The sequence below is a fragment of the Phallusia mammillata genome, chromosome 4, assembly GCF_965637545.1.
Source record: "Phallusia mammillata chromosome 4, kaPhaMamm4.hap1.1, whole genome shotgun sequence".
Taxonomy (NCBI): Eukaryota; Metazoa; Chordata; class Ascidiacea; order Phlebobranchia; family Ascidiidae; genus Phallusia; species Phallusia mammillata.
The window spans coordinates 18,155,033-18,175,014 of NC_137255.1; the positions used below are offsets into that span (position 1 = coordinate 18,155,033).

The window sequence follows — 19,982 nt, forward strand, 5'->3', positions numbered from 1 at the left end:
GAGCAAAGTTTTCCAAATAATACAAAACTTTTAAATAAACAAAGAGATATCAGACTGTATCACAAAGTTTTACAGGAAATAGTAAATAGACCTAAAATTGTGTTATATGCATGTGATCCATCTAACTGTCTTAACATGTTAAATGTAGGGTAAATGATTTATGCTTTTGTGCTGGGGTTTTGAGATGCACCTGGTAAAGAAGAATTTTAAAATTTAAAAAAGCTACCAGATTTGTTGGCGTAATTTTAAATTGAATTATCGCTAATCTGATCACCTGTTAAAAACATTGTACCAGTAGTCCCTGCAATGACGTAATAAACAGATACACCATGGTTCACCAACTCGTAAATGCTCAATACCGAAATGGATTTTGGACTGGTCAATACGATGCACTTTTATTAGAAGAGTGTTTCAGAATCTCTTTGCTTCAAGCTTTAATGGTCATATGATGCTTTTGGGAAATAGGTACAATTACCCTGGTAAACTAACTAACGCTTATCCAACATAACAACATGGTTGCAGGAAGACTATCTTTTATGCTTATGGCATAAAAAGTAATGGGCGGAGGACCAGCATAAAGGTATTTAAGGAGTAGCTAAACTGGAAAAACAAAATTTGACTAAAATAAGTATTTTTTATATAGTTAAGTAATAGGTCAATTTTGTTTATAGTTAAGTAATAGGTCTTTTGTCAAAACTTATAAGTGGTTTTACATGATTCTTTATATTTCTAGTACATATTCTTTGCTTTGACACATCATTGTGTTGGTACATGTTTCTGGTTAAATGTTGTAGCACATTAACATTTTGTAACCAATGTTTTAAAAAAACAGTAGTGCACAATGAGCTGTGTAACTGCGGTTAACAATTTAGTGTCAAACTGCAGTCACTCTGTGTACACACCTACCAATCAAGCTTCCAGTATCTGTTCTAGACATGCTTCTAGTTCAATGAAGGACAAACAAGAACAAGCCACCTTACCCTTGTTTACAGCAACTGATTTAATGCCAATTTGGTTACCAGTTTCCAAGGGGGATATCAAAAAGACAGCTCAAACCCGCTTTGTTAATTCCTCTCCTAAAAGCTATCGACTAATGCCAGCATCTGTTGAATCATCTGAGGCAGACAAAACAAGCTTTGTAGAAAAGTCATCTCACAAGTTTCTACTTCCAGTCAGTTATTTTCTGGAGGTAGCCAAACTTTGGGCACTTTCAAATCGAAGTGAACTGGAATGTCAATTTACACAAGCCAAAACAGACAGCCAGTTTGAACCAACTTCTTCAACGAAAGATGATCCAAATGAAGAAAGCAGACGACCGATTTGCCATGCCAAAGCTGTCACAGACATTACATCTTGCCCATGGTCAGTGGGTGATTTAAAAAGTCCAACCAACACCTGTGCAACAACAGCTGAACAAGATTTGTTAAGCAGCATAAATCGATTTCTGGATGGCTGTAGAAAAAAAGATACATGCATGTCTGGTGGCACAGGTATGCGCACATGTGGTTCTATACAAGTGTCTAAATACAAATACAAAAATCTCTTTTTTATATTGACAGATCTTTCTGAAATGTCCAGTAAGGTTGGAAGTGAAACAAGAAGATATCTGTCCCAAGTTATGTCACTAATGAGTAAGAAGTTTGCCTTTAAACTGGTGAAACAGCAAAATGGACTAAGCAAGGCTTTCGAGAGAGAGGAAAGTCGAAAAAGGACAGTTTGTGACAAATTGAAAAACTGTAAGGTGGTAAAGGAACCTGAAACGCAGCAAGTTAATGTGTTTAAAATGTCAACATGTGATCAGGAAGAAAGTAACAATGATCAACTTTTTATCATTCATATTCCAACATCACACATAAACAGTGAGAAAACAAATGATTGTAACCATCAACCAGGTATATGTATGTTTAGTAAAGTTAGTAACAAAGTTCAAATAGTTTTAACTGTAACAAACTTGTCCTGCAATAATTAGTGTATTTTCTATATCGTGAAATTTGTGTTTTTTGAAATGCTAACATCGAATTTATGACACTTGATAACATTTTGTTAGTTCTGGAGCTAAACAAAATTGCTTCAAAGTCATTAGTTCACCAATTTCTACTGCAACAGTGGCTGTTTACTTTCATGATTTAAAACTAATTTTTGAATAATAGACCAAGGACCTAACAGCAAAAGAACCCGCAAAAACTCAAATGATTCGAGTCTTTCAGAACAGGACATGGACTTTTCAAGGTAACTTCAATAATCAAAAAGGATTTATAACAAAAAAGCCAAATTGGACAATTCCATTAAATAACTGAAAGTTAGGCTTAGTATTTGGGGGGGATATTTCAGTGTTTTATAACAAATTTTTGAAACAAGCCAACTTGACGTATTGTCAGACTCTTGGTGTTTGGCACAAATCATTAACCAAACTGTTGCATATATTTTCTTGACTGGCAATATTTTTCATAGAACTGTGGTCACAAACAACCCAAGTGAAAACTATGAAGTTCTAAATGGTAAGTTACTGTAAAACTAAGTTTGTAAATATTTTTTTAAACAGTTTATGGCGTTACACATGACATTTTTACATTCATGATTGGAAATATGTAATATATGTTGCCTTTGTTGCAGAATATAACTGTTTTTACTGTTCTGAAGCCTTTAATGATCAACCATCTTGTGCAAGACACATGCTCTCCCATTTATCAAGTGGAATTAACTGTGGCTGATAGTTTTTTGCTTTTTGTTGATGTTGTTTGTAAACTGCATTCGTTCCATCTTGTAGTTGGTGGTCGCAAAGTCAATACTGTTCTGAATTCTACTTAAAAATTGCAGTGTTTTTCTTCTTGAAGCTGGGAATTTGATTTATTAGATCCCATTTGCTTCCTGCATTTGATAGCAGTGGTGCTTTTTTAGAATCACAATTACCTATTTTGTGTGTTAAAAACAGTTGCATTAACTGCCTGTTTCTGCTACTATTGCATTGTCTCCATTTCAATCTTGTCAGACAATGGAGTTACAAAGGTACAAACTTGTATTTCAATCCACAGTGGACACATTCCTATTTGCCTGCTGTAGATGTATTAAATCAAGTGATATTGTGTTTGTATGGTATTATCCTTATTATCAATAAGACACTGCTGTGAAAGTTATATGAATATGTGTCATTCTAATGGTTTACAATGTGTACCATTTTACTCTACTTATTCCACTGTTTCTATGATTGTGTAAAAACTGCCTTGCCTTGCTTATTACAGCAGTATTAAATAAAGTGTTTCTAAGCAACTTGATATCAATTTTCACCAAAGAACAGGTTTCTTACCAAAGGAACAGGTCATACAAGGATGTTCCCAACTTTGGGTTGCAGGACGTATTTGCTTTAGTTAAATAATAACACCCCCCTTAAAGTTTTAACAAGTATGACACTGCAATGCAAGAAAGTTCCAACTTTTAACTATACTCTAATTTAACAAAATTTACATTTAACAAACTATAGCCATGATGTGAAGTTCGCTTTGGAAATTTAGAATAACACAGGGTGAAGGCAAGTTGAAGAAGTTTGCTTCAAAAGGAATAAAACTGGTCTTAACTGTTACACTGTATCAGCAATAGTTCTATAAACACATATAATTGAAAAAATTGGTAAAAACACAGTGTAATATTTGCAGCACAAAAACATCACTTAACATTTACAGCAAGGTTGTCTGCTATGGGCCACACTAATTCGCCTTGCAACACAGTGTCAACAGGTTGGTCAAATGTTTTTAAAAACTCAGCAGGTGAATCAAGTTCAGTTCTCTTTAAAAGATATCCTATCTGGTCTTGAGGAATCAACAATTCTGGTACAGTTTCATGTAAAGTGTCCATAGCATTTTTTACCTAGAAAAATGAATAAATATTGATGGTTCAATTTACCAAAGTTTAGTTTATTTGATGTATACTAACATTCAATTTTGGTGTTTTAAGAATATAAACTCCAAGCTTGAGCAGTGATGTAACAACTTCAACAACCAGTTCATCAACTCCTTCACTGCCCTACAATGTATTATGTTGTTATGCATTTGTTCATATGTACCTTGACAAAACAAACATAATAACACAATATTGTAATGTGGCATGAAAAACACAGGATACAGCTGCGAAAAACCTGGTGGTCGTAAATACTACGCCAGTGGTTCTCAATCTTGTATGGATCGCATACCACCTGACAATTTTTTCTATCGCTACATACCACTTAAACCTAAATCTTGTTTTAATGGATAGACCAAGAAATAAGTCCACTTTATCAAACTGGCTGGCATATTTAGCAATTTCAAAAAAATGTCCACAACAGGAGCTTCGCCCAAACCAGAGCTGATCAGTTGGGTCAGTTCAGTTGCAATTTTAGATCGGACTTAAATTAGATATCACAGAAAACCACTGAGTACCACCTGAAAAGTTCTGGCGTACCACTAGTGGTACACATACCACGGTTTGAGAACCACTGTACTACGCTAACCTAAAACACAAGGGGAAGAAAACAATGGTAAAAAATGCAGCAGCTGTTCCCAGTAATAAAAAAGGGGCTTGTATGGGTTGGAATCAGTTAATTAAAAAAGCAGTAAATTACGGGCTGCTCTGTTGTAAGTACCAAACACATTGTAACACAGTTTGCTTAAGTCAGAATTATTTTATTAAAAGTTTTGAAACATTTGCAGATAGATATTTGCAGATTTAAGATAAAAACACTTTTGCAAAAATAATTTTAGCAGCAACAGTTTTATGTCATAAAATATAACAAGCCTAAAATTTCATGTAGAAATAAAAATGTTCAAAAAGACTTAAATTAGAGTTGTACTTAAAAATAATAAAACATACCTCATATTCTTCTCGACTAGAAGTGATATTAAGTACTCTGTAACTCCATTGTTGGTATAACCTGAAATTTAAAACTTCATAAACATACATAAAAATTCACATTTAAAAAGTCGAACTTACCTTGTTGGCACATCATGACTTATTGTTAAGATTTTTGTGTCATGCAGGAGACCATTGCCACCTGATGTAGCCTCATTGAGATCTTTTAATATGCCATAAATAATGTCGATCGATGACTCAACCATGTGCACCACATAACCAGGGTAAATCAATAAAATTCCAGTCACACCTTCAGCTTGATGTTTGTTCTGTAAAGAATGTTTGTTTATGTATACAGCATAAAACAATAATACACAATCAAAATCATGTCAGAACAGTTTTAAATTGTGTTTAAAATTACACATTAATTTTAAACCAGATATGAATCCCTGTACATTGTATGGTGCAGACTTTGATCATTATTTATTAGAATGTTGAAATTTTAGCATGAATTGCATTTGCCATAAAAAATGCATTTATGTTATACTATGTGTGGCAGCAATATTTAATTGTTTTAAATAACGAACTTGAAAAAATCAAATATAATGAATCACAATTACATTCTTCAATACAGTTAAACCAATGTAATTAATCTTTGAATGTGGTGTATGCTATGTTAAATACATAATGGGTGCGACATTGAACAGTGTGTAGCGGCCTCTCTCTACAGTTATATACGACAAGCATGCATTTAAACTTAAATCCACTCATTTATTATTGCAGCCAGTTTATAAAACAATGCAATTCTTGTTATTTTTAAGAATTTGTTTTGCAAATAACTGTCCACAAAACAAAATTTTATACCAACTTGCAAAGCTTTAAACAGTTCTTCATAAAATGTTCCCAACTCCCGTTTGTCAAGGACATTTGCTGACACTCTCGAAATGTAGACCAGCCTGAAAGCATTTGCATTCCACGTTGTTAAAAACAAGCGATTTATAAAAAAAAACTTATTGGTGTTTAACAACATGAATTCTTTCCAGAAAAAAAACATACCTGTGTAAAAGGGCTTTTTTGTTTAATGCTCGCTGTTTTTCTTCTAGCAACATAAAGTATGAAACTCTCGTTTCATAAACCGTCGAGTCTGGCTCGTTATCTTGGATCGATGTCATGTTTATGTACGTTAAATTTATCTCTGTTTTCCCACAACACACAAAATCTAAACGACAGGGAAACTCCCTCCTATTTTGTTGTCGTGGAAACAGGAGGTCATGCTCGATTGCATAACCAAGTGCTATTACAACTTTCACACGTTCTTACAAAAAGCACACGCGTTAAAATCGGTTATTTTATCTTAAATCCAATTTTATATTAACTATTTTGGGGAAATTTCATCGTTTTCTTCTGAGATGGCCTTAGCTCTAATAATGTTCACATACATAAGAAAACACACTTGTAGGCCTACCTTGCAAAAACGATTTAAATTTGTTTGATCCAGGGCCAGGGGCCACCCAACCAATGCTTCACACACTTACCTTCGTAGCCATTAAAAAGTTACATACGTTAGGTGGCCTATTCAGGAATCCATTTTATCTACGGCTCAAGCCGTGACCTAGGTCAACGGCGTTTTTAAAATTCTCAAGTTCTGGTCTGCCTTCGTAGCCTGTTATATTTTCTGGTCTGCTTTTGTAGCCTATTAGATCCTTCAAGTGTTCTTGCAAACTGAGCTTGGAATTCCGCTATTTATCAGCATGTCATGATCGGAAAAAGCCCGTCTGGCAAGCATCATGTTGTTAACGCAGGCGACGATCAGTGCGTAAGTTATATAAACCGCCATTTCATTTTGCATTTGTAACGGATTAGTGTTTTATTTGTGATATATTTCTGTTACATCAAGTGCAAGAAGTAACACTACAAAAATACAGGGTTTAATCAAAGCAACATAACAAAAAAGGGCAAAATAGCAAAATAACTGAACAAACCCAATCATCTAGAAAATCACTTGCGAAACATTTCATTACAATTGGAAATCACAACGGGAACGAGATTGGCTTGGTGGAAAAATTGGCAAGCTGCCAGTGAACTCCATTGAAGTTTTACAGCGAAAGATCAGCAGAAAAATCAAGGTCCTGTGTGCAGAAACTCAGCAGAAGTAGGAAGTGATGTTATAGTGTCATGGTGTCACACATCCCAAGACAGAAGCGTCGGAAAAGAATGCAGCTAAATGTTACATCAAGATGCCACCACTCCGCCACCCAAAAAGCGCAGAAATGAAAAAGGTTGACGTTTTCAAAATGAGCCACGCGGTGTCGCTGTCGTGTCATTTTTTTCAATTTACAGTGAGGTCGGTAAGGTTTGAATAGCGGCAAGTAAAGTATGTGCGTGCGGTCAGTTGACTAGTCGTCGGATTTTCGCAGCTTTTCACGCATTTTCATGAACTCTGGGACGTTTTTTTGTTCCTCCTCTGCCTGTTCGACCTACAAAGTTGAAACATTTACATCAATAAAGGTTCAGATAAAACGAATTTAAACATTAAAAGTCAAATTTGCGTTTGTGTTAGCTATGAAGTCGCAAGTTCATTTCCAGGCTAAAATCGGTTAGTTATCATTTAGCCTATAGAACAAAAATATTTCTCTTATGCAGGCATCTTCAGTGTCTTGTTCAAATACAAAATTAAAAAAGCTTTGAAGTCGCTTGCTTTGAATTAACAAAATTTGGTGATGAAAAATAACATCAACTAACACATACATTTGCGAAACCGCATGTTCACACTGCAAACAATACGACATAAAACAAGCCGCAAATCGAAAGTCTTGTACATGGAAAATAAATCTGAAGATATGTTCCGCTGTTTTGTGAGTGCGCCTGCGTTGCGCACACGTCAAGATAAACCATAAATAGACATAGGCACTTGAAACGGAATTGTCGCATATGGCAAATGATTGTAGTCTGCGCAATGTCTGCAGCAATAAATCCTTTCAGTAAAAGAAACTAAAGTGCAGAGCAAATTACTGCCACAATGGACAAAGGTAACGCGCCAATAGGTTTGGATACTTTCGTATTGACTACGAAACCGTTTTACGTCAAAACCGATTTTATGGTTGTAATTTAAAGACGAGGAACTACAAATATTAAAACTGAATTTAGGTGCAAGAATTTTTTAACCAACAGTGACCATGACGTACGTTTGACATCTAACTTCATTGAGAACACTATGAGCTATATAGCTATTTAGGATTCAACCAACGTCAAACAACTTTTTATTTCGTTAAAATAGTAACCCGATCATATTCGGGGATTTCGAACACACATAACATTGCCTACAGCGCTGCGACTTGCGACACGGCGAGTGACTGGCTGTGATTTCCCACTCCCACTTTACTGATTAGTAGGAGTTCCTCATAATTTGCCCAATTTTAGCATCCAGATCACATTAGCGTACTGTGAATGTGCGTGGTACGGGCCAGCCATAGCAATTTACGTTCATCGCACTAATTACAAACATACCCCAAGTCACACGACCACGTGATTACTGACGTTGACGCAAGTTGCTGACGTCAGCTATACTGGGTTAGTCACGCCATGTTAAGGGGAAAACTCGCAACGATTTAGGACAACTATTGGGTCAAACTTCTATTTTCAAACGTGTTGTTAATATGAAGGAAAAACTTAGCCAGTCGAAACCACTTTCTTGTAGACCTAATATACTTCCTTGTGTATGATGAAATATCACTAATCATCAAAGCCAAACAAAACCTACTTCGTTTTATAAATATGATAACAAACGTCAGTGGAAACAATGGTTGGAGGCACATGAATCACACAGTGAATCAGGTTTGTTTTTTTAAATATCACAAGTTAACTGCGTGTATGTGTGGGCAAGTTAGAACTTTCTCGCATGTCTATCTCGAGTGCCTATGGGTTGATCGTTCTTGGAAATTCCGTTTACGAAATAGCAACGGTTGCTCTGGTTAAAAGGTTATAAAGGGGGATTAAAGAACTTTAAATAACGTTTTGCGCAGCTCGTCACCAGACTTGTATTACAATTTCAACAAAGATTTCTGCTGAACAGGAAAACAGGTTTATCTAGAATTTAAATGCAAATGCGTTCAATAACCTGAAGCGACATTTATTATTTTGCCATTTACAAGCGCTCGGGGCGTTACGAATTTTTTCAGTCAAAAACCCAAAAATCTTCCGGGCTAACATTTCCCCTAAAGGGCAGAGCACACGTAAGCCGCAGACAACCGCACAAGCGGCGTGACGGGAAAAACAAAATAGTTAGGTGATGGATGTTCACCTCTTCTGTGCCTTTCCGTCTCTTTTCGAGCACCAGGTCGAATTCGGATTTGGTTGTTGGTGCGGGTGGGTGTTGTTCCTGGTAGCTTTGTTCGCGTCTCTTTTCCTGGAATACTTTCGAGAGCTCCGATTTTTGTTGCAAAACGTCGATGCCCCTGCAAACACAAAATGGTCAGTCCACAAAAAAATGTATGTGGTGGTCATCCCTTGCGCACAATTGCAGCGCGGATTACAAAAATTATTGTCTGTAAGTTCTGGGAAGTTGTTTTGGGAACAGGCCATTTCTGTAATAATGACCACAAGGAAACACCATGTTAACATTCGATCTAATTGGTATGTTTCCTGGATCTGGTGTTAGCAAATAATGAAACCAGTAAGCATGTTGAATCGCCCCCACAAAAACTAATTCTCCCCTCTCTTTTTAACAACTGTAAAGTTCTGGTCAATAATAAATAAAAAAGTGAGATGATAGTAACCCAGTACCAGAGGCTTGGTATTAAAATGAAACAGACCCTGTTAATAAATTAAAATAGAGCCTGGTACCATGAACAAAGTTACAAAGACATGGTGTTTGAACAACTGCCTTGTTTTTCCTCTACATGTTTAGCGACAATGGTTTTATTCATGGTTGTTAACTATGCTAACAGTGGTCCCATTATCTCTACATCAAGTGGATAAAGTCACATAGACAAAGCGTTCCTGTTGAAACTAACCTATGTTGTTCAGCAAAACTGCCTATTGAATAACATAGAGAAAATGTCTTGCACCCAAAGGGCTTAACTCTGCTAAGGTAAAATCTAAAGAAAATTGAGAACCCTTGCATTATGGTCAAGGACAAAAAAGTTGACTGTGTTTTAGTGTGGCAAATGTTTGCAGTGTCAACCACAAGGCAAACATACATGCTTGTTTACATTTGTTGTGGAAAGTAAGAGTAAATAAGAAAACCATTTGAAGAACTACAAAAATCCCATCGCAATGAATTAAACAAAATTAAAATTTATGTTCTATGCCATACTAGAAAAGAAAATTTCTACGGTCATGTTATCACACTAAGAATATTTAATTACTTCAGTTACCAAGGTCTTTCATAGTAATTTAATAATCTCTAATGAAACACAGGCAACATGACCTCTGCACACAAAACCAATATTGGTTTTGGAGAAACAACCATTGGGTAATAAACTAAATGGCTATTTAGAATTTAAAATCAGTCATTGGAAATGACAAAAATAGGTGGCACCATTTTAATACTTTTAGTAATGTAAGAAAGAACATTGTCTTCATTACATAGATTCATACCAAAAAAATTTGCCTATGTGCACCAACTTACAATTTGTTGTTAAGTTTAAGCTCTTTCTGCATTACTCGGTGGTTTCGCGAATCCAGTACAGGATTCGCAAGTTTTTTTGGTTGTATTAACATGTGATCTTCATTGGATGGTTTGAGGGCATTTGGATGACTTGGCAGTGCTCGACTGTGATAAGCTGTGAGATAAACAAAACACAGTTTAAGGCATGTTATCCAATAAGCATGATGTAGCTTCAATTAAACTTTGCAAACTCCCGGCTTGTGACAATTGACTCAAAATGCCAAAAAGCTATTTCCTGCAGAGTGAGACACTGCATGTTGGCGTATGTGCAAGTGGCGTGGGAAATCGCGTCAATTGATTCACCTCATAAACTTTTTAGTACACCATTGCTCTGGGCATCAACATGTATGCAGCAAAGTAGGTATAAGGAAGGAAGTGACTTGTTCAGCATAAACTTTGGTCAAGCTAGAGTGAAGCATACACAATAATGTTCTGTGGCCAACAATAAACATTTGATAGCTGCTTACAACAAAAATTTTATTGCTAAAATTGTGATCATAATTTTACCCCCAAACCATTTTAATTAAACAATGTTGGTTTAAACATGCACAGTAAAAAAAACTTTATTCGCCTATTATTTAACAAAACCACATAATCTTGATAGAGGGAATACAAGATTAGAAGCATCTTTACTGGCACACTGACTGTTTATAGAACCATGAATAATTTATTCAACACACCATAGAGGCATATTACATCCATCATTACGCCTTTGTTTGTAAGCGCATGCCAAAGACATAAACTTACTTGCGAACACAGTTTCTGCATCTGATCGATCCATTAGATCTACATTAAAACAAACTTAATTTATATCAATATCACATGAAGATAGCAATGCAAATAAATTTCATTCGCAACAAACTCAAATCCAACTTAAAAAACATACACTTAAATACCTTTAGCTTGATATTTTCTGACTTGTGGAGGTAGGATAATTTTAGCACCCAAACTGTAAATCAAAATGCTTTTGAAAGCACCACCAACCAAATACAAAAGAGGCTAAACAAAAAAACAAAGTTTATTGTTTGTAAACACGCAGCATGATGCCTTGCTTTGTTTAACCGATAAATGATTTTATTTATGCTACAAATTAAATTGCCCTGACTGATTTTCTACGAAAAATATCATCATCGCAGCAACGATGCGAATACTAGAAAATGCGTCTCCCAAAACGCTATAACCGTATCTGCCAAACCGTCGCAGAACACGTTCGAAGTAGGCTGCTTTATAGGCATCTGTCTATTCTCTCACAATAGACACCGCTCTAACTGCTGGTATTTATAGCCGTAATAAATACAGTTTGATGACCGCACGAACGAGGAGAACTTTTACGACGGCTAGTCTTGGTCGTTTGCATGACAAAAGTAGACGAATTGCCAGGCACGACCGCTTTTCTAACGTGCGGTGTAAATCTATCTGAACAGTGAACACGATGAAGCTAGGAAGCTTTTTGATCGTAATGAAGCGCTTCCTGTACCGCGTGTTTCCATTCATTACCGCTCAACCACAACAACCCTTCAGCAGTAAACAGCTGAGCTGAATCAAACCTAAGCAACACGACACCAGCGTTCTGGACAATCTATGTCAGACGCCAGTGCCTGGCTGCGGTCTTTGCCGAGCGAGTGCAAACATTGCTCTGGCTTCGACACACGTCACACACTGGCCTGTTACCTTTTTTGGGCGATACCCCATACGCTCGAAAAAGTACATCTGAAGTGAACAAGGTTGTTCACCGACCAATCACGCACTTTGCGACTTCTTATTCATTACAGCTCGTGGACCGGTGTCCGGCAATCGACCCCCAAATATAGGTTTATTGATTGAACGATAAAAATACATGTTGATTATAATTGAGTCTTCGTGCTTTCCACCACAACTTTTAACAATGTGACAAATGTGACACGCGTTTAGCTCAGAAACAATAACAGAAATGCAGTCAGTCGTTACCTTTCTTTAATCACTAGCATGGCAGACAGCCTGGTTAACCGCATTTTAGTGATTTGAACTGTCAAGTCAACAAGTAGGTCGTAAACAAACCTTTCAAAGTTACTTGACGTTCGCACTGCTTTTCGTCACAAATTCTTTGTTAAGGTACACGACGTAACTTACTTTTATTTGGCATACAGTAAACCTTTTAGTAAAGATACGTTCGCTTTTATACTTTAGAAAGCAAAACAAGGAACAACTCGGAATACTCACTCAAAATCCTGAAGTATCAGCTTCATATCGCCATCTACCGAAAAATGCAAAATAACAGCAAATGGACGGCGCGGCCCAAAAGCATTTCAGTTAATGGCCATCGCGGGATGTTTTGCAATCAATCAATGGAACACCTTCACCCATTAACATGAACACTTTTTTCATGTTTATGATATTTTTTTTTCAGCTAATATGTTCCATGCAATTGAAATTAATAGTTTTGACGTAAATGTTTAGCTACATACTGGTCTACACCCCTTTTACAAACTTTATGCCGCATCAACACCCACAATTTCCACTCGCGCCAGTCATATAAGTCTACCTTAAGTGATGACAACTATCTTGCACTAAAACAGTATGTGTTTACCGAAAACTTTGCACCATTGTTCTTGATGCGCTTCAAGTCTGAGAGAAAATCGGGTAGCTAAAACAAAATAGCTAGTAGGCAAATTTAGTCATTGATCACATTAAAATGGCAGAAGCATTTTGGGTAAACATTTTAATAACAGTAGTTACTCCTTACAAAAGCCTTGTTTTATTACTAGCAACCATCCTGTCAGCAATCGACCGTAAATACATCGAGTTTCGTGTTTGGTAACTTCATAGTTTTCAACATTACAGCGAAAAAAGTACGTACATTTTGGGTTGCATGTTTATTTGGAAGCAGTCTGATGCGAAATGCTGAATGGAAAGTTATTTCCGCCGCAGTCACTTTGCAATCTCCATCTTGCAACAAAAACAGTGCGAAATGTCTTTTTTTTTTCAGAAAAGTGCGATTTTTTTTTCACGCAACGATGAACTGTAACCTGACCATAAACACGATACAAAAACAAAAGACGCAAAAAAATGTGTTCAATCATTGACACAATTTGCAAAATCTTACCAACAATTATGTAATGCTTTGAGCCGCAGTAGCCTACAACCCAATGGGACTGAAACAGAAAGGTAAAGACAATGATGCATGGTTGTTTTGAACTGCACAAACAAACACAGTTTAGTCCCAAGACACTATGGAACGTTGACAATTTAGAATTAACTGGAAGAAAGTGTATCACAACGATATGAAGTTTACTTAAAGGAGAAATGGCACATGGAATAGCAGTAATACGACAAATAGTGATCTTTGTAAAACCGATTACTAGAAGTTAAAGCGTCCCGTCGTCGCGGAATGACATTTTTTGTAAATTTTATTTTTTACACCGTGGCGCTAGAACGTCTTTTGGGTTTTGGACGAACAAATATCAGCAAGTTGGTGTCATAATTTTTCGCGGACAAAAACAGTTTCTTGCGGACAGAGGCCGACTTTCTTTAACGTGAGTGTCTGGTCCATAGTGGAAAGGAGCTTCTGTGGAAAATTGGTGAGTACTTCGTATTTTTCCGTTTCGAGACCTTTTGTTGCAAGTACGTGCATAAGATCCTGCGAATAATGTAATGAAATCTTTGTTGCAAGTATATCAGGAAAGTATGTGTAGTAAGAATTAAGAATGGCATACTTGGACATCTTGGCAATCAGCACATTTTTTACAAATTTTACCATTATTTTATTGCTTACAGGGCGAAACATTTTGACTTTCACTGAAACCATTGCAATACCCCGTTCTACTCTAACTAACTTTTCAGCAGCAATATACAGAAGTTCGCATTAAAGAACAACCTAATAGTTTAACTCTGTAGCGATTGTAATAATAATTTGTGCAAAAATAGTTGTTTGCCCGAACAGCTCGTCTTGACTCGCTAGTTCAAAGCTTGCGAGGAAGTTAAAATGTGTAGTAACTTAATTTAACTGTATTAATAACTCATGTTTAAACTTTGTAATATTTCCTGTCGCCAGTAAATAGGATGTAGATGCGACTTTGTGATATGGTGTTTACCTACTTTAATCATATGTTTCGTCTCGTGCTGTGTTTGGATGCTGTTTTGTGTGGGAATTGTGCAAGAGCCTATCGCAAGAGCACATGTGTACAATTAAACGCCTTTATCTGGGGTATGTATAAAACCGCACGGGTCCATTTCAGCCTTTTTCCCTTTTTTGTGTCTTTCAGAAGTAATAAACAAACGAACCAAGGTGCAAAAAAACTGTGTGGGGTTTCCAGGACTCTGTCCTGACAATCTAAGGAGTTTGGGAGGTTAAGGACGGTGGTACCTGGTTCATTTATGGTAACACGATTATAACCTTAAGAGAAACTCATTAGCTAACATTACCAAACATACACCCTCTCTCGATCGGTTCGCTTACTACACCTCCATGTGGTAGCCTGCATAACTTTCAAATCAAACATCAAAAAATTGCTTAGTTACCTTTAACGTGTCGTCCTCTTCCAGTACAATCTTTTCACGTTTTCCATCCGGCAAGCGCAGCATAAGCCGACACTTTGCCGTTGTTGTGGATTGTTGCGGCCCGTTTGAGCTGTTAGGAGCATCAGGCTCTTTGGCTCCATTAGAGTCTGTTTCGTAGCACCTGACGGGGACAAAACGCGTGCGAGATTTGTCAAATGCCTTCGCGCTCGGCGATTTTTTGGGAAATATTTTTACTAGTTTTCGTTTCGGCGGCGACGTTTCTAAGTTATTTCCAGTTTCACGGTCGTCTGCCGTGTTAACACCATTACAATCTGGCACACGTCCATTGACGCTTGATTGTCCTTTCGCAAGTTCGACTTTTTCTTTTATCTCTTCTTTGTTGGCACCGTTCGATTTCAGTTCAGGACCCTCCGCGTCTACGATAATGGGACTTTCCCGTGAATCACTGCTGGCGTCGACAAAGTTCGACCCATTGGAAAGTGATTCTTCATCGTCGATATCCTCTACGGCGCTGGGCTTCGTTTCTTCCAAAGAAGCTGCAATTGCCGCAGCCATTTGTATCTCTTCGCTTGAGTCCCAAATGTCATGCTAAAATTTTCAAATGATTTTTTCAAAAACAGAACTAAATTAGACAAATATATAAAAGAACAAAAATTACGGACAAAAACAATGTGTGTCCCATAAAAAAGACAAGTAGATAAGTCATTACACACCTTTATTTTTTTCGAAGGTGGTTGTCCGTCATCTGCTTCCAGAACTCCATGGTTGTCAATAAAATCAGTTACTGAAACAAAAACAGGTTTTTACGTGCGTTTAAAAAAAGTGTTTCAAAAAAAATTGATGTATTTTTTTACATTGTGATATAACAGATTCCTTTGTAAACTCTTTAAACATGGCCAATCTCCCACCAGTTCTTGGGTCAAGGATTGAGACATGAGGCCACTCAGTGACACTGTAAAAGTTCATAAATCGCTCACCCTCTGAACTGTCACTGTAAACCTGGTAAATAAAAATACATGGAAATTTACTACAAATAGGTTTGACCAGTTCACAAGTGGAAATTTGAGATGGTTAATTATATGCTATGATAAAAATATGGTTATTATCGTTTATGACAGTTAAAGAATGGTTCCACACCATTGACAAAAAATGCATAGTAGGTATGTGCTGAAGTTTATTGTGCTTGACTTAAAACAGAAACCCTCCACAGCCAACAAAACTTGTATTAGCCTTAAACTTTAACACAGAGTTAAGTAAGTCACTAAATGTCACTTGGTTTCAAGCAAGTAAAAAGAATTTATGATACACACTGCAGTAAACCGCACCTGCCAAAACACAAAGTGCTCTTTTATAAGGGACTTTACTGAGCTGTTACTCCAAACATCCCGGTTTAAAACTTGGCAAACAAACTCTCTGATGTTTTGCACATTCACTATTAACCATTTGTTGTTCATACTTCCTTCTCCTTTGGCCTAAACATAATAGTTTAATTAAAAATTTCCTTTGGCCAGGTTAATGACTAACTATCAACATATTATCATAAGCACACCACATGTTGATGAATAGTGTTAGTTGCACTGTACAAGTCTTGAAAAAAATTACTGAAATCCTGCAGAAGTAAACAACAGTTTGCTGAACTCACGGTGTGAAAAGTTCCCTTGTGCATTATATCAAGTGGAGGGCGAAATAAATCTTCAAGGCGCTTCAGTCTCTTAGAACCAGGTTTGGCATCTGAAAATGCACAAATTGGAGTTTAGAAGCATAGCATTGTTATGTAAACTCATGTTATTCAATGTCTAATGTGTAAAAGGCAAGCAGGTGGCAATTTCTTATTTCATTTAGGCTTTCAACCGTTCGATTAAAGTTAAATTTTATAAAATAGGCTATAAAAATAAAACATTTACATTTATGTTTTATTCTTATAAAATTTAATCATTGATGTGTTTTACAGTAAACTACAGTGCCATAATTTGAAAACAAATAGCATGTTTCATAAACTTCAAATATACATTCCACAACAAAGTGTATTAACAAATGAAACAAATAGCTTTTTACAATATGGCAATATTAGCCACAAAACAAAAAGTCCTGTTTTACAAAATAAGTATGTTTCCTCATTACATTGCATTACATTGAATCTTGTAGTTAATAAATAACATGTTTATTTCTGCAAACAGAGACACACTATCCACTACACGTCTAATATTGTGGATTGTGAGTTTCCAAGTCCCATGTCAAAAATTAAAAATGAGATTTAAGGAACTGCGAATATGTAACACACTGCCAAGCAATTTGATAAACATGAACTTCGTTTTCACAAGAATTGGACAGAAATAAGCAAATTGTCACACCACTATCCTAAGATATTTGGAATGTAAATACATGTACTTTTTCATAATATTGATGCATTACCCAAATTGCTAAAATTCATTTGATGTATGTTGGCTGGTTTAAAAAAAACATTTTTTTTACCAATCTATCTTTACTTACCCTCTTCTGACTTAAAATTTCGAAAACCATCAAATACAGATCTAGGTCGATGTCGTACCATCCATTGTGGCGATGTTTCATAATCATCAATTAAAACTCCTGTGTAGACATACAATAAGATATGTGTAAATTCTGTGCATTAAGTTAAAACTTTGCAATATATGCTGTACCAAATCAAAATATTTTGACAATGTTAATCACAAGTGTTACCAAAAAAGATAACAATTTACATAAAAATAATATTTTACTTCACAAACCTTTTGTTTGGGGTATTGGTGCTCTAACCTCATCAGGAACTGCTGTAAAATAATAAAACATAACAAAACTCTATACAAATAATAAATAGTGGCATTAAAATAAATTTTGAAAGCCAAGTTATATAAGTAGTTACTTGGTGGGGTTTGATTGTTTCCAGATGTAACAGCACCATCAAGAAATGATGAAACTGCAGCTTGCAAGTTCCCAGAAAATGCTTCCAACATCCTCTGAGCTGTCCCTTCATCACTTCCTACATAAACAACACAAACATAAATATATTTATTTTTAAATGGTTGCCAACAAAACAAATTAGGTATCAACTAGTGATGGGATGATACCAGGTTTTGAAGCGAGTACCGATACCGAGTACGAGTACCACATGTATATACCTTCCAAACTGAGTACCCAGTATGATTACTTAAGTGTAGTGTTGTACTTAGTTGTGCATCATTGGCTAATTTGTCTGCCATTGTCAGGGGGGCACACACACATGCCCAAAAATGTAATCTCCACGTGATAGCGAAAAAGAAATATGTCAGTGCTTGTCAACCTTTTTTGAAGTGGTACACCCTTTCAACATTCACTCAAAATTTTTATATACACCCCAGTGAAAAATTTATTCAACCCTGTAACACACTGGTTCTGTGGTCCCAACAGAAATAATGATGAGAAAAATACCAACAAGCCATAATCCACTTTCTACTTCAAAAAGAAATACCATTAACAATGATTATGAAGTGAAATATTAAACTATGACGTCACAAATAGAGTTTTGTAGCTTAAAATCTACGTACACTTGAGATGCATGTTGTGCCATATATTGTACACTCCAGTCAGTCTGTTCTAAAACTGAAACCTGCCTATTGTGATACCTGGTCATAGATATATTATATATATTTTGTAACTGGTACACTCCAGTACACCCCATCCAAGTGGTACACTCTTTAAAAATGATGGTACACCCTGGGTGTACAATACACCCGGTTGAAAAGCACTGATATATGTAAACTGGTGGAACTTTTTTTCCAATTTTTTGCTGTCCGAAGCAAGTATTGGCATAAAGTTGCCTGTATTCTTATGGTGTAAATCGGCCTTCGGTACTCGCATGTTGGTATCAAAAACTGAGACAAAATATTTCGATACCAAGTACGAGTATCGATACCACTGAAATCGTTCGATGCCATTGATACCGAGTACCGGGTACTCATCCCATCACTAGTATCAACACTTACAAGATATATACATCAAGACCCCCTAGCTTAATTAAAATAGGCACTGCAAACGAGCAACGAAATGAATACACAGTGGTTCAGCATAGTATTGAACAACGTTTAAAAAAACAAAAAAAACATACAATTGGGCAATGGTTGAACAAAGTAGTCATAAAAATAAACATATACATCACTTTTGTAAGATGAAATGATTTGGCATGGGACAAGTACATATTTGCATGTTATAAATTTACAACCATTAACAAAAAAATCATGTTACATAATAAAAAAAACAGTATTATTAAATTTAAATCATATGTCACTTGGAGTTGGACTAACCTGTGACAGCCATAAATTCCTTCAGTGAATCATCCATATTGTACTGAATCTACTGATTTAAAAATTTGCACAAACAATCTTTTTATCCAGCAATGTATTCTGAGGTAGACAACACTTACATGATGGACCTGTAGGACAAAAACAGCTCACATACACATTTATTAAATTTTAACAAGGAAAAAACTGCTGTTGTGTTAAATACTTAAGGTCACATCTTTACGAAACAACTACTTACGCGTTAACTGAAACTAAATTATGCAGCACTTAGCGTTATCGGTCCACACAAAATTGCTATTTTTGCATTATTTCACTCCGTTCATGTTTTTGATCGGGCTTCATGCGAACTTCGTGCAATCAACCGTGACATATTCGTTGCGTCATATTTTTGATACAAAAAAAACTGGATATTACAATAAAAAAAAACAAGTTTATGTTAGTGTAGTGATGTGATGAACGTTAAACTTTATCCGAACTATCATTCAATACCGTCTATTTTTCAAAGGCTTTTATTATTTTGGGACCTTTAAAGTATTTTTTTCATGCTCTTTTCAACAATGTGTCCTCCTTTTTGAGGCTGGAAATATGGTAGGTCTATACTAAATACCGCATGGTGTATGCCAGGGGTGTGCAACCTGCGGCCCGCGGGCCAAATGCGACCCTTCGTTAAAGGTTGTGCGGCCCGCAAAGACGCTTTGATTTCA

General features: G+C 36.2%; 4 protein-coding genes across 6 annotated transcripts; 1 reads left to right on the top strand and 3 right to left on the bottom strand.

Moving 5' to 3' along the window:
- The first annotated feature begins 320 nt into the window (after window positions 1-320).
- On the top strand, window positions 321-3,272 carry LOC145222656 (uncharacterized). Of its 3 annotated transcripts, none has more exons than XM_080088826.1 (6): window positions 321-580; window positions 934-1,490; window positions 1,560-1,892; window positions 2,151-2,229; window positions 2,452-2,498; window positions 2,614-3,272. In XM_080088826.1, exons 2-6 carry the CDS (start codon window positions 950-952, stop codon window positions 2,709-2,711), a joined length of 1,098 nt encoding a protein of 365 aa, XP_079944952.1. In that variant the 5' UTR covers window positions 321-580; window positions 934-949; the 3' UTR covers window positions 2,712-3,272. The 3 variants fall into 3 exon arrangements, with proteins under 3 accessions (XP_079944952.1, XP_079944953.1, XP_079944951.1); XM_080088827.1 differs by having other exon boundaries at window positions 322-580; window positions 993-1,490; XM_080088825.1 differs by lacking the exon at window positions 321-580 and having other exon boundaries at window positions 634-1,490.
- A 349-nt stretch (window positions 3,273-3,621) lies between these two features.
- Window positions 3,622-6,127, bottom strand: LOC145222660 (testis-expressed protein 47-like). The gene is made up of 6 exons (XM_080088835.1): window positions 5,875-6,127; window positions 5,687-5,774; window positions 4,960-5,147; window positions 4,840-4,900; window positions 3,928-4,017; window positions 3,622-3,861 (listed from the first exon to the last, which is right to left on the bottom strand). The coding sequence occupies exons 1-6, from the start codon at window positions 5,988-5,990 to the stop codon at window positions 3,661-3,663; spliced, it is 744 nt and encodes a 247-aa protein (XP_079944961.1). The 5' UTR covers window positions 5,991-6,127; the 3' UTR covers window positions 3,622-3,660.
- Window positions 6,128-6,654: 527 nt separating this feature from the next.
- Window positions 6,655-11,655, bottom strand: LOC145222659 (protein FAM107B-like). Its single transcript, XM_080088834.1, has 5 exons — window positions 11,383-11,655; window positions 11,234-11,272; window positions 10,448-10,601; window positions 9,119-9,272; window positions 6,655-7,295 (listed from the first exon to the last, which is right to left on the bottom strand). The coding sequence occupies exons 2-5, from the start codon at window positions 11,265-11,267 to the stop codon at window positions 7,215-7,217; spliced, it is 423 nt and encodes a 140-aa protein (XP_079944960.1). The 5' UTR covers window positions 11,268-11,272; window positions 11,383-11,655; the 3' UTR covers window positions 6,655-7,214.
- Window positions 11,656-13,319: 1,664 nt separating this feature from the next.
- Window positions 13,320-19,573, bottom strand: LOC145224915 (UBX domain-containing protein 7-like). The gene is made up of 11 exons (XM_080091532.1): window positions 19,517-19,573; window positions 19,282-19,409; window positions 17,865-17,981; window positions 17,731-17,772; window positions 17,474-17,572; window positions 16,626-16,714; window positions 16,309-16,455; window positions 15,838-15,982; window positions 15,697-15,767; window positions 14,984-15,571; window positions 13,320-14,102 (listed from the first exon to the last, which is right to left on the bottom strand). The coding sequence occupies exons 2-11, from the start codon at window positions 19,316-19,318 to the stop codon at window positions 13,941-13,943; spliced, it is 1,497 nt and encodes a 498-aa protein (XP_079947658.1). The 5' UTR covers window positions 19,319-19,409; window positions 19,517-19,573; the 3' UTR covers window positions 13,320-13,940.
- Between the last annotated feature and the right edge of the window lie 409 nt (window positions 19,574-19,982).

What these genes read in the sequence shown, in the direction of transcription:
- LOC145222660 (XM_080088835.1), bottom strand. Translation starts at nt 5,990, where the DNA reads ATGACATCGATCCAAGATAACGAGCCAGACTCGACGGTTTATGAAACG. An exon ending in CTAGTCGAGAAGAATATGAG is followed by an intron (nt 4,018 to 4,839) that starts GTATGTTTTATT and finishes AATACATTGTAG; the next exon opens with GGCAGTGAAGGAGTTGATGA. An exon ending in TTAAAACACCAAAATTGAAT is followed by an intron (nt 3,862 to 3,927) that starts GTTAGTATACAT and finishes TCATTTTTCTAG; the next exon opens with GTAAAAAATGCTATGGACAC.
- LOC145224915 (XM_080091532.1), bottom strand. Translation starts at nt 19,318, where the DNA reads ATGGATGATTCACTGAAGGAATTTATGGCTGTCACAG. An exon ending in GGAATTTATGGCTGTCACAG is followed by an intron (nt 17,982 to 19,281) that starts GTTAGTCCAACT and finishes TTGTTTATGTAG; the next exon opens with GAAGTGATGAAGGGACAGCT. An exon ending in AAATTTTAAGTCAGAAGAGG is followed by an intron (nt 16,715 to 17,473) that starts GTAAGTAAAGAT and finishes GTGCATTTTCAG; the next exon opens with ATGCCAAACCTGGTTCTAAG.
- LOC145222659 (XM_080088834.1), bottom strand. Translation starts at nt 11,267, where the DNA reads ATGGATCGATCAGATGCAGAAACTGTGTTCGCAA. An exon ending in TGCAGAAACTGTGTTCGCAA is followed by an intron (nt 10,602 to 11,233) that starts GTAAGTTTATGT and finishes TTTATCTCACAG; the next exon opens with CTTATCACAGTCGAGCACTG. An exon ending in GACGGAAAGGCACAGAAGAG is followed by an intron (nt 7,296 to 9,118) that starts GTGAACATCCAT and finishes TCAACTTTGTAG; the next exon opens with GTCGAACAGGCAGAGGAGGA.
- LOC145222656 (XM_080088825.1), top strand. Translation starts at nt 842, where the DNA reads ATGAGCTGTGTAACTGCGGTTAACAATTTAGTGTCAAACTGCAGTCAC. An exon ending in ATGCATGTCTGGTGGCACAG is followed by an intron (nt 1,491 to 1,559) that starts GTATGCGCACAT and finishes TTATATTGACAG; the next exon opens with ATCTTTCTGAAATGTCCAGT. An exon ending in AAACTATGAAGTTCTAAATG is followed by an intron (nt 2,499 to 2,613) that starts GTAAGTTACTGT and finishes CCTTTGTTGCAG; the next exon opens with AATATAACTGTTTTTACTGT.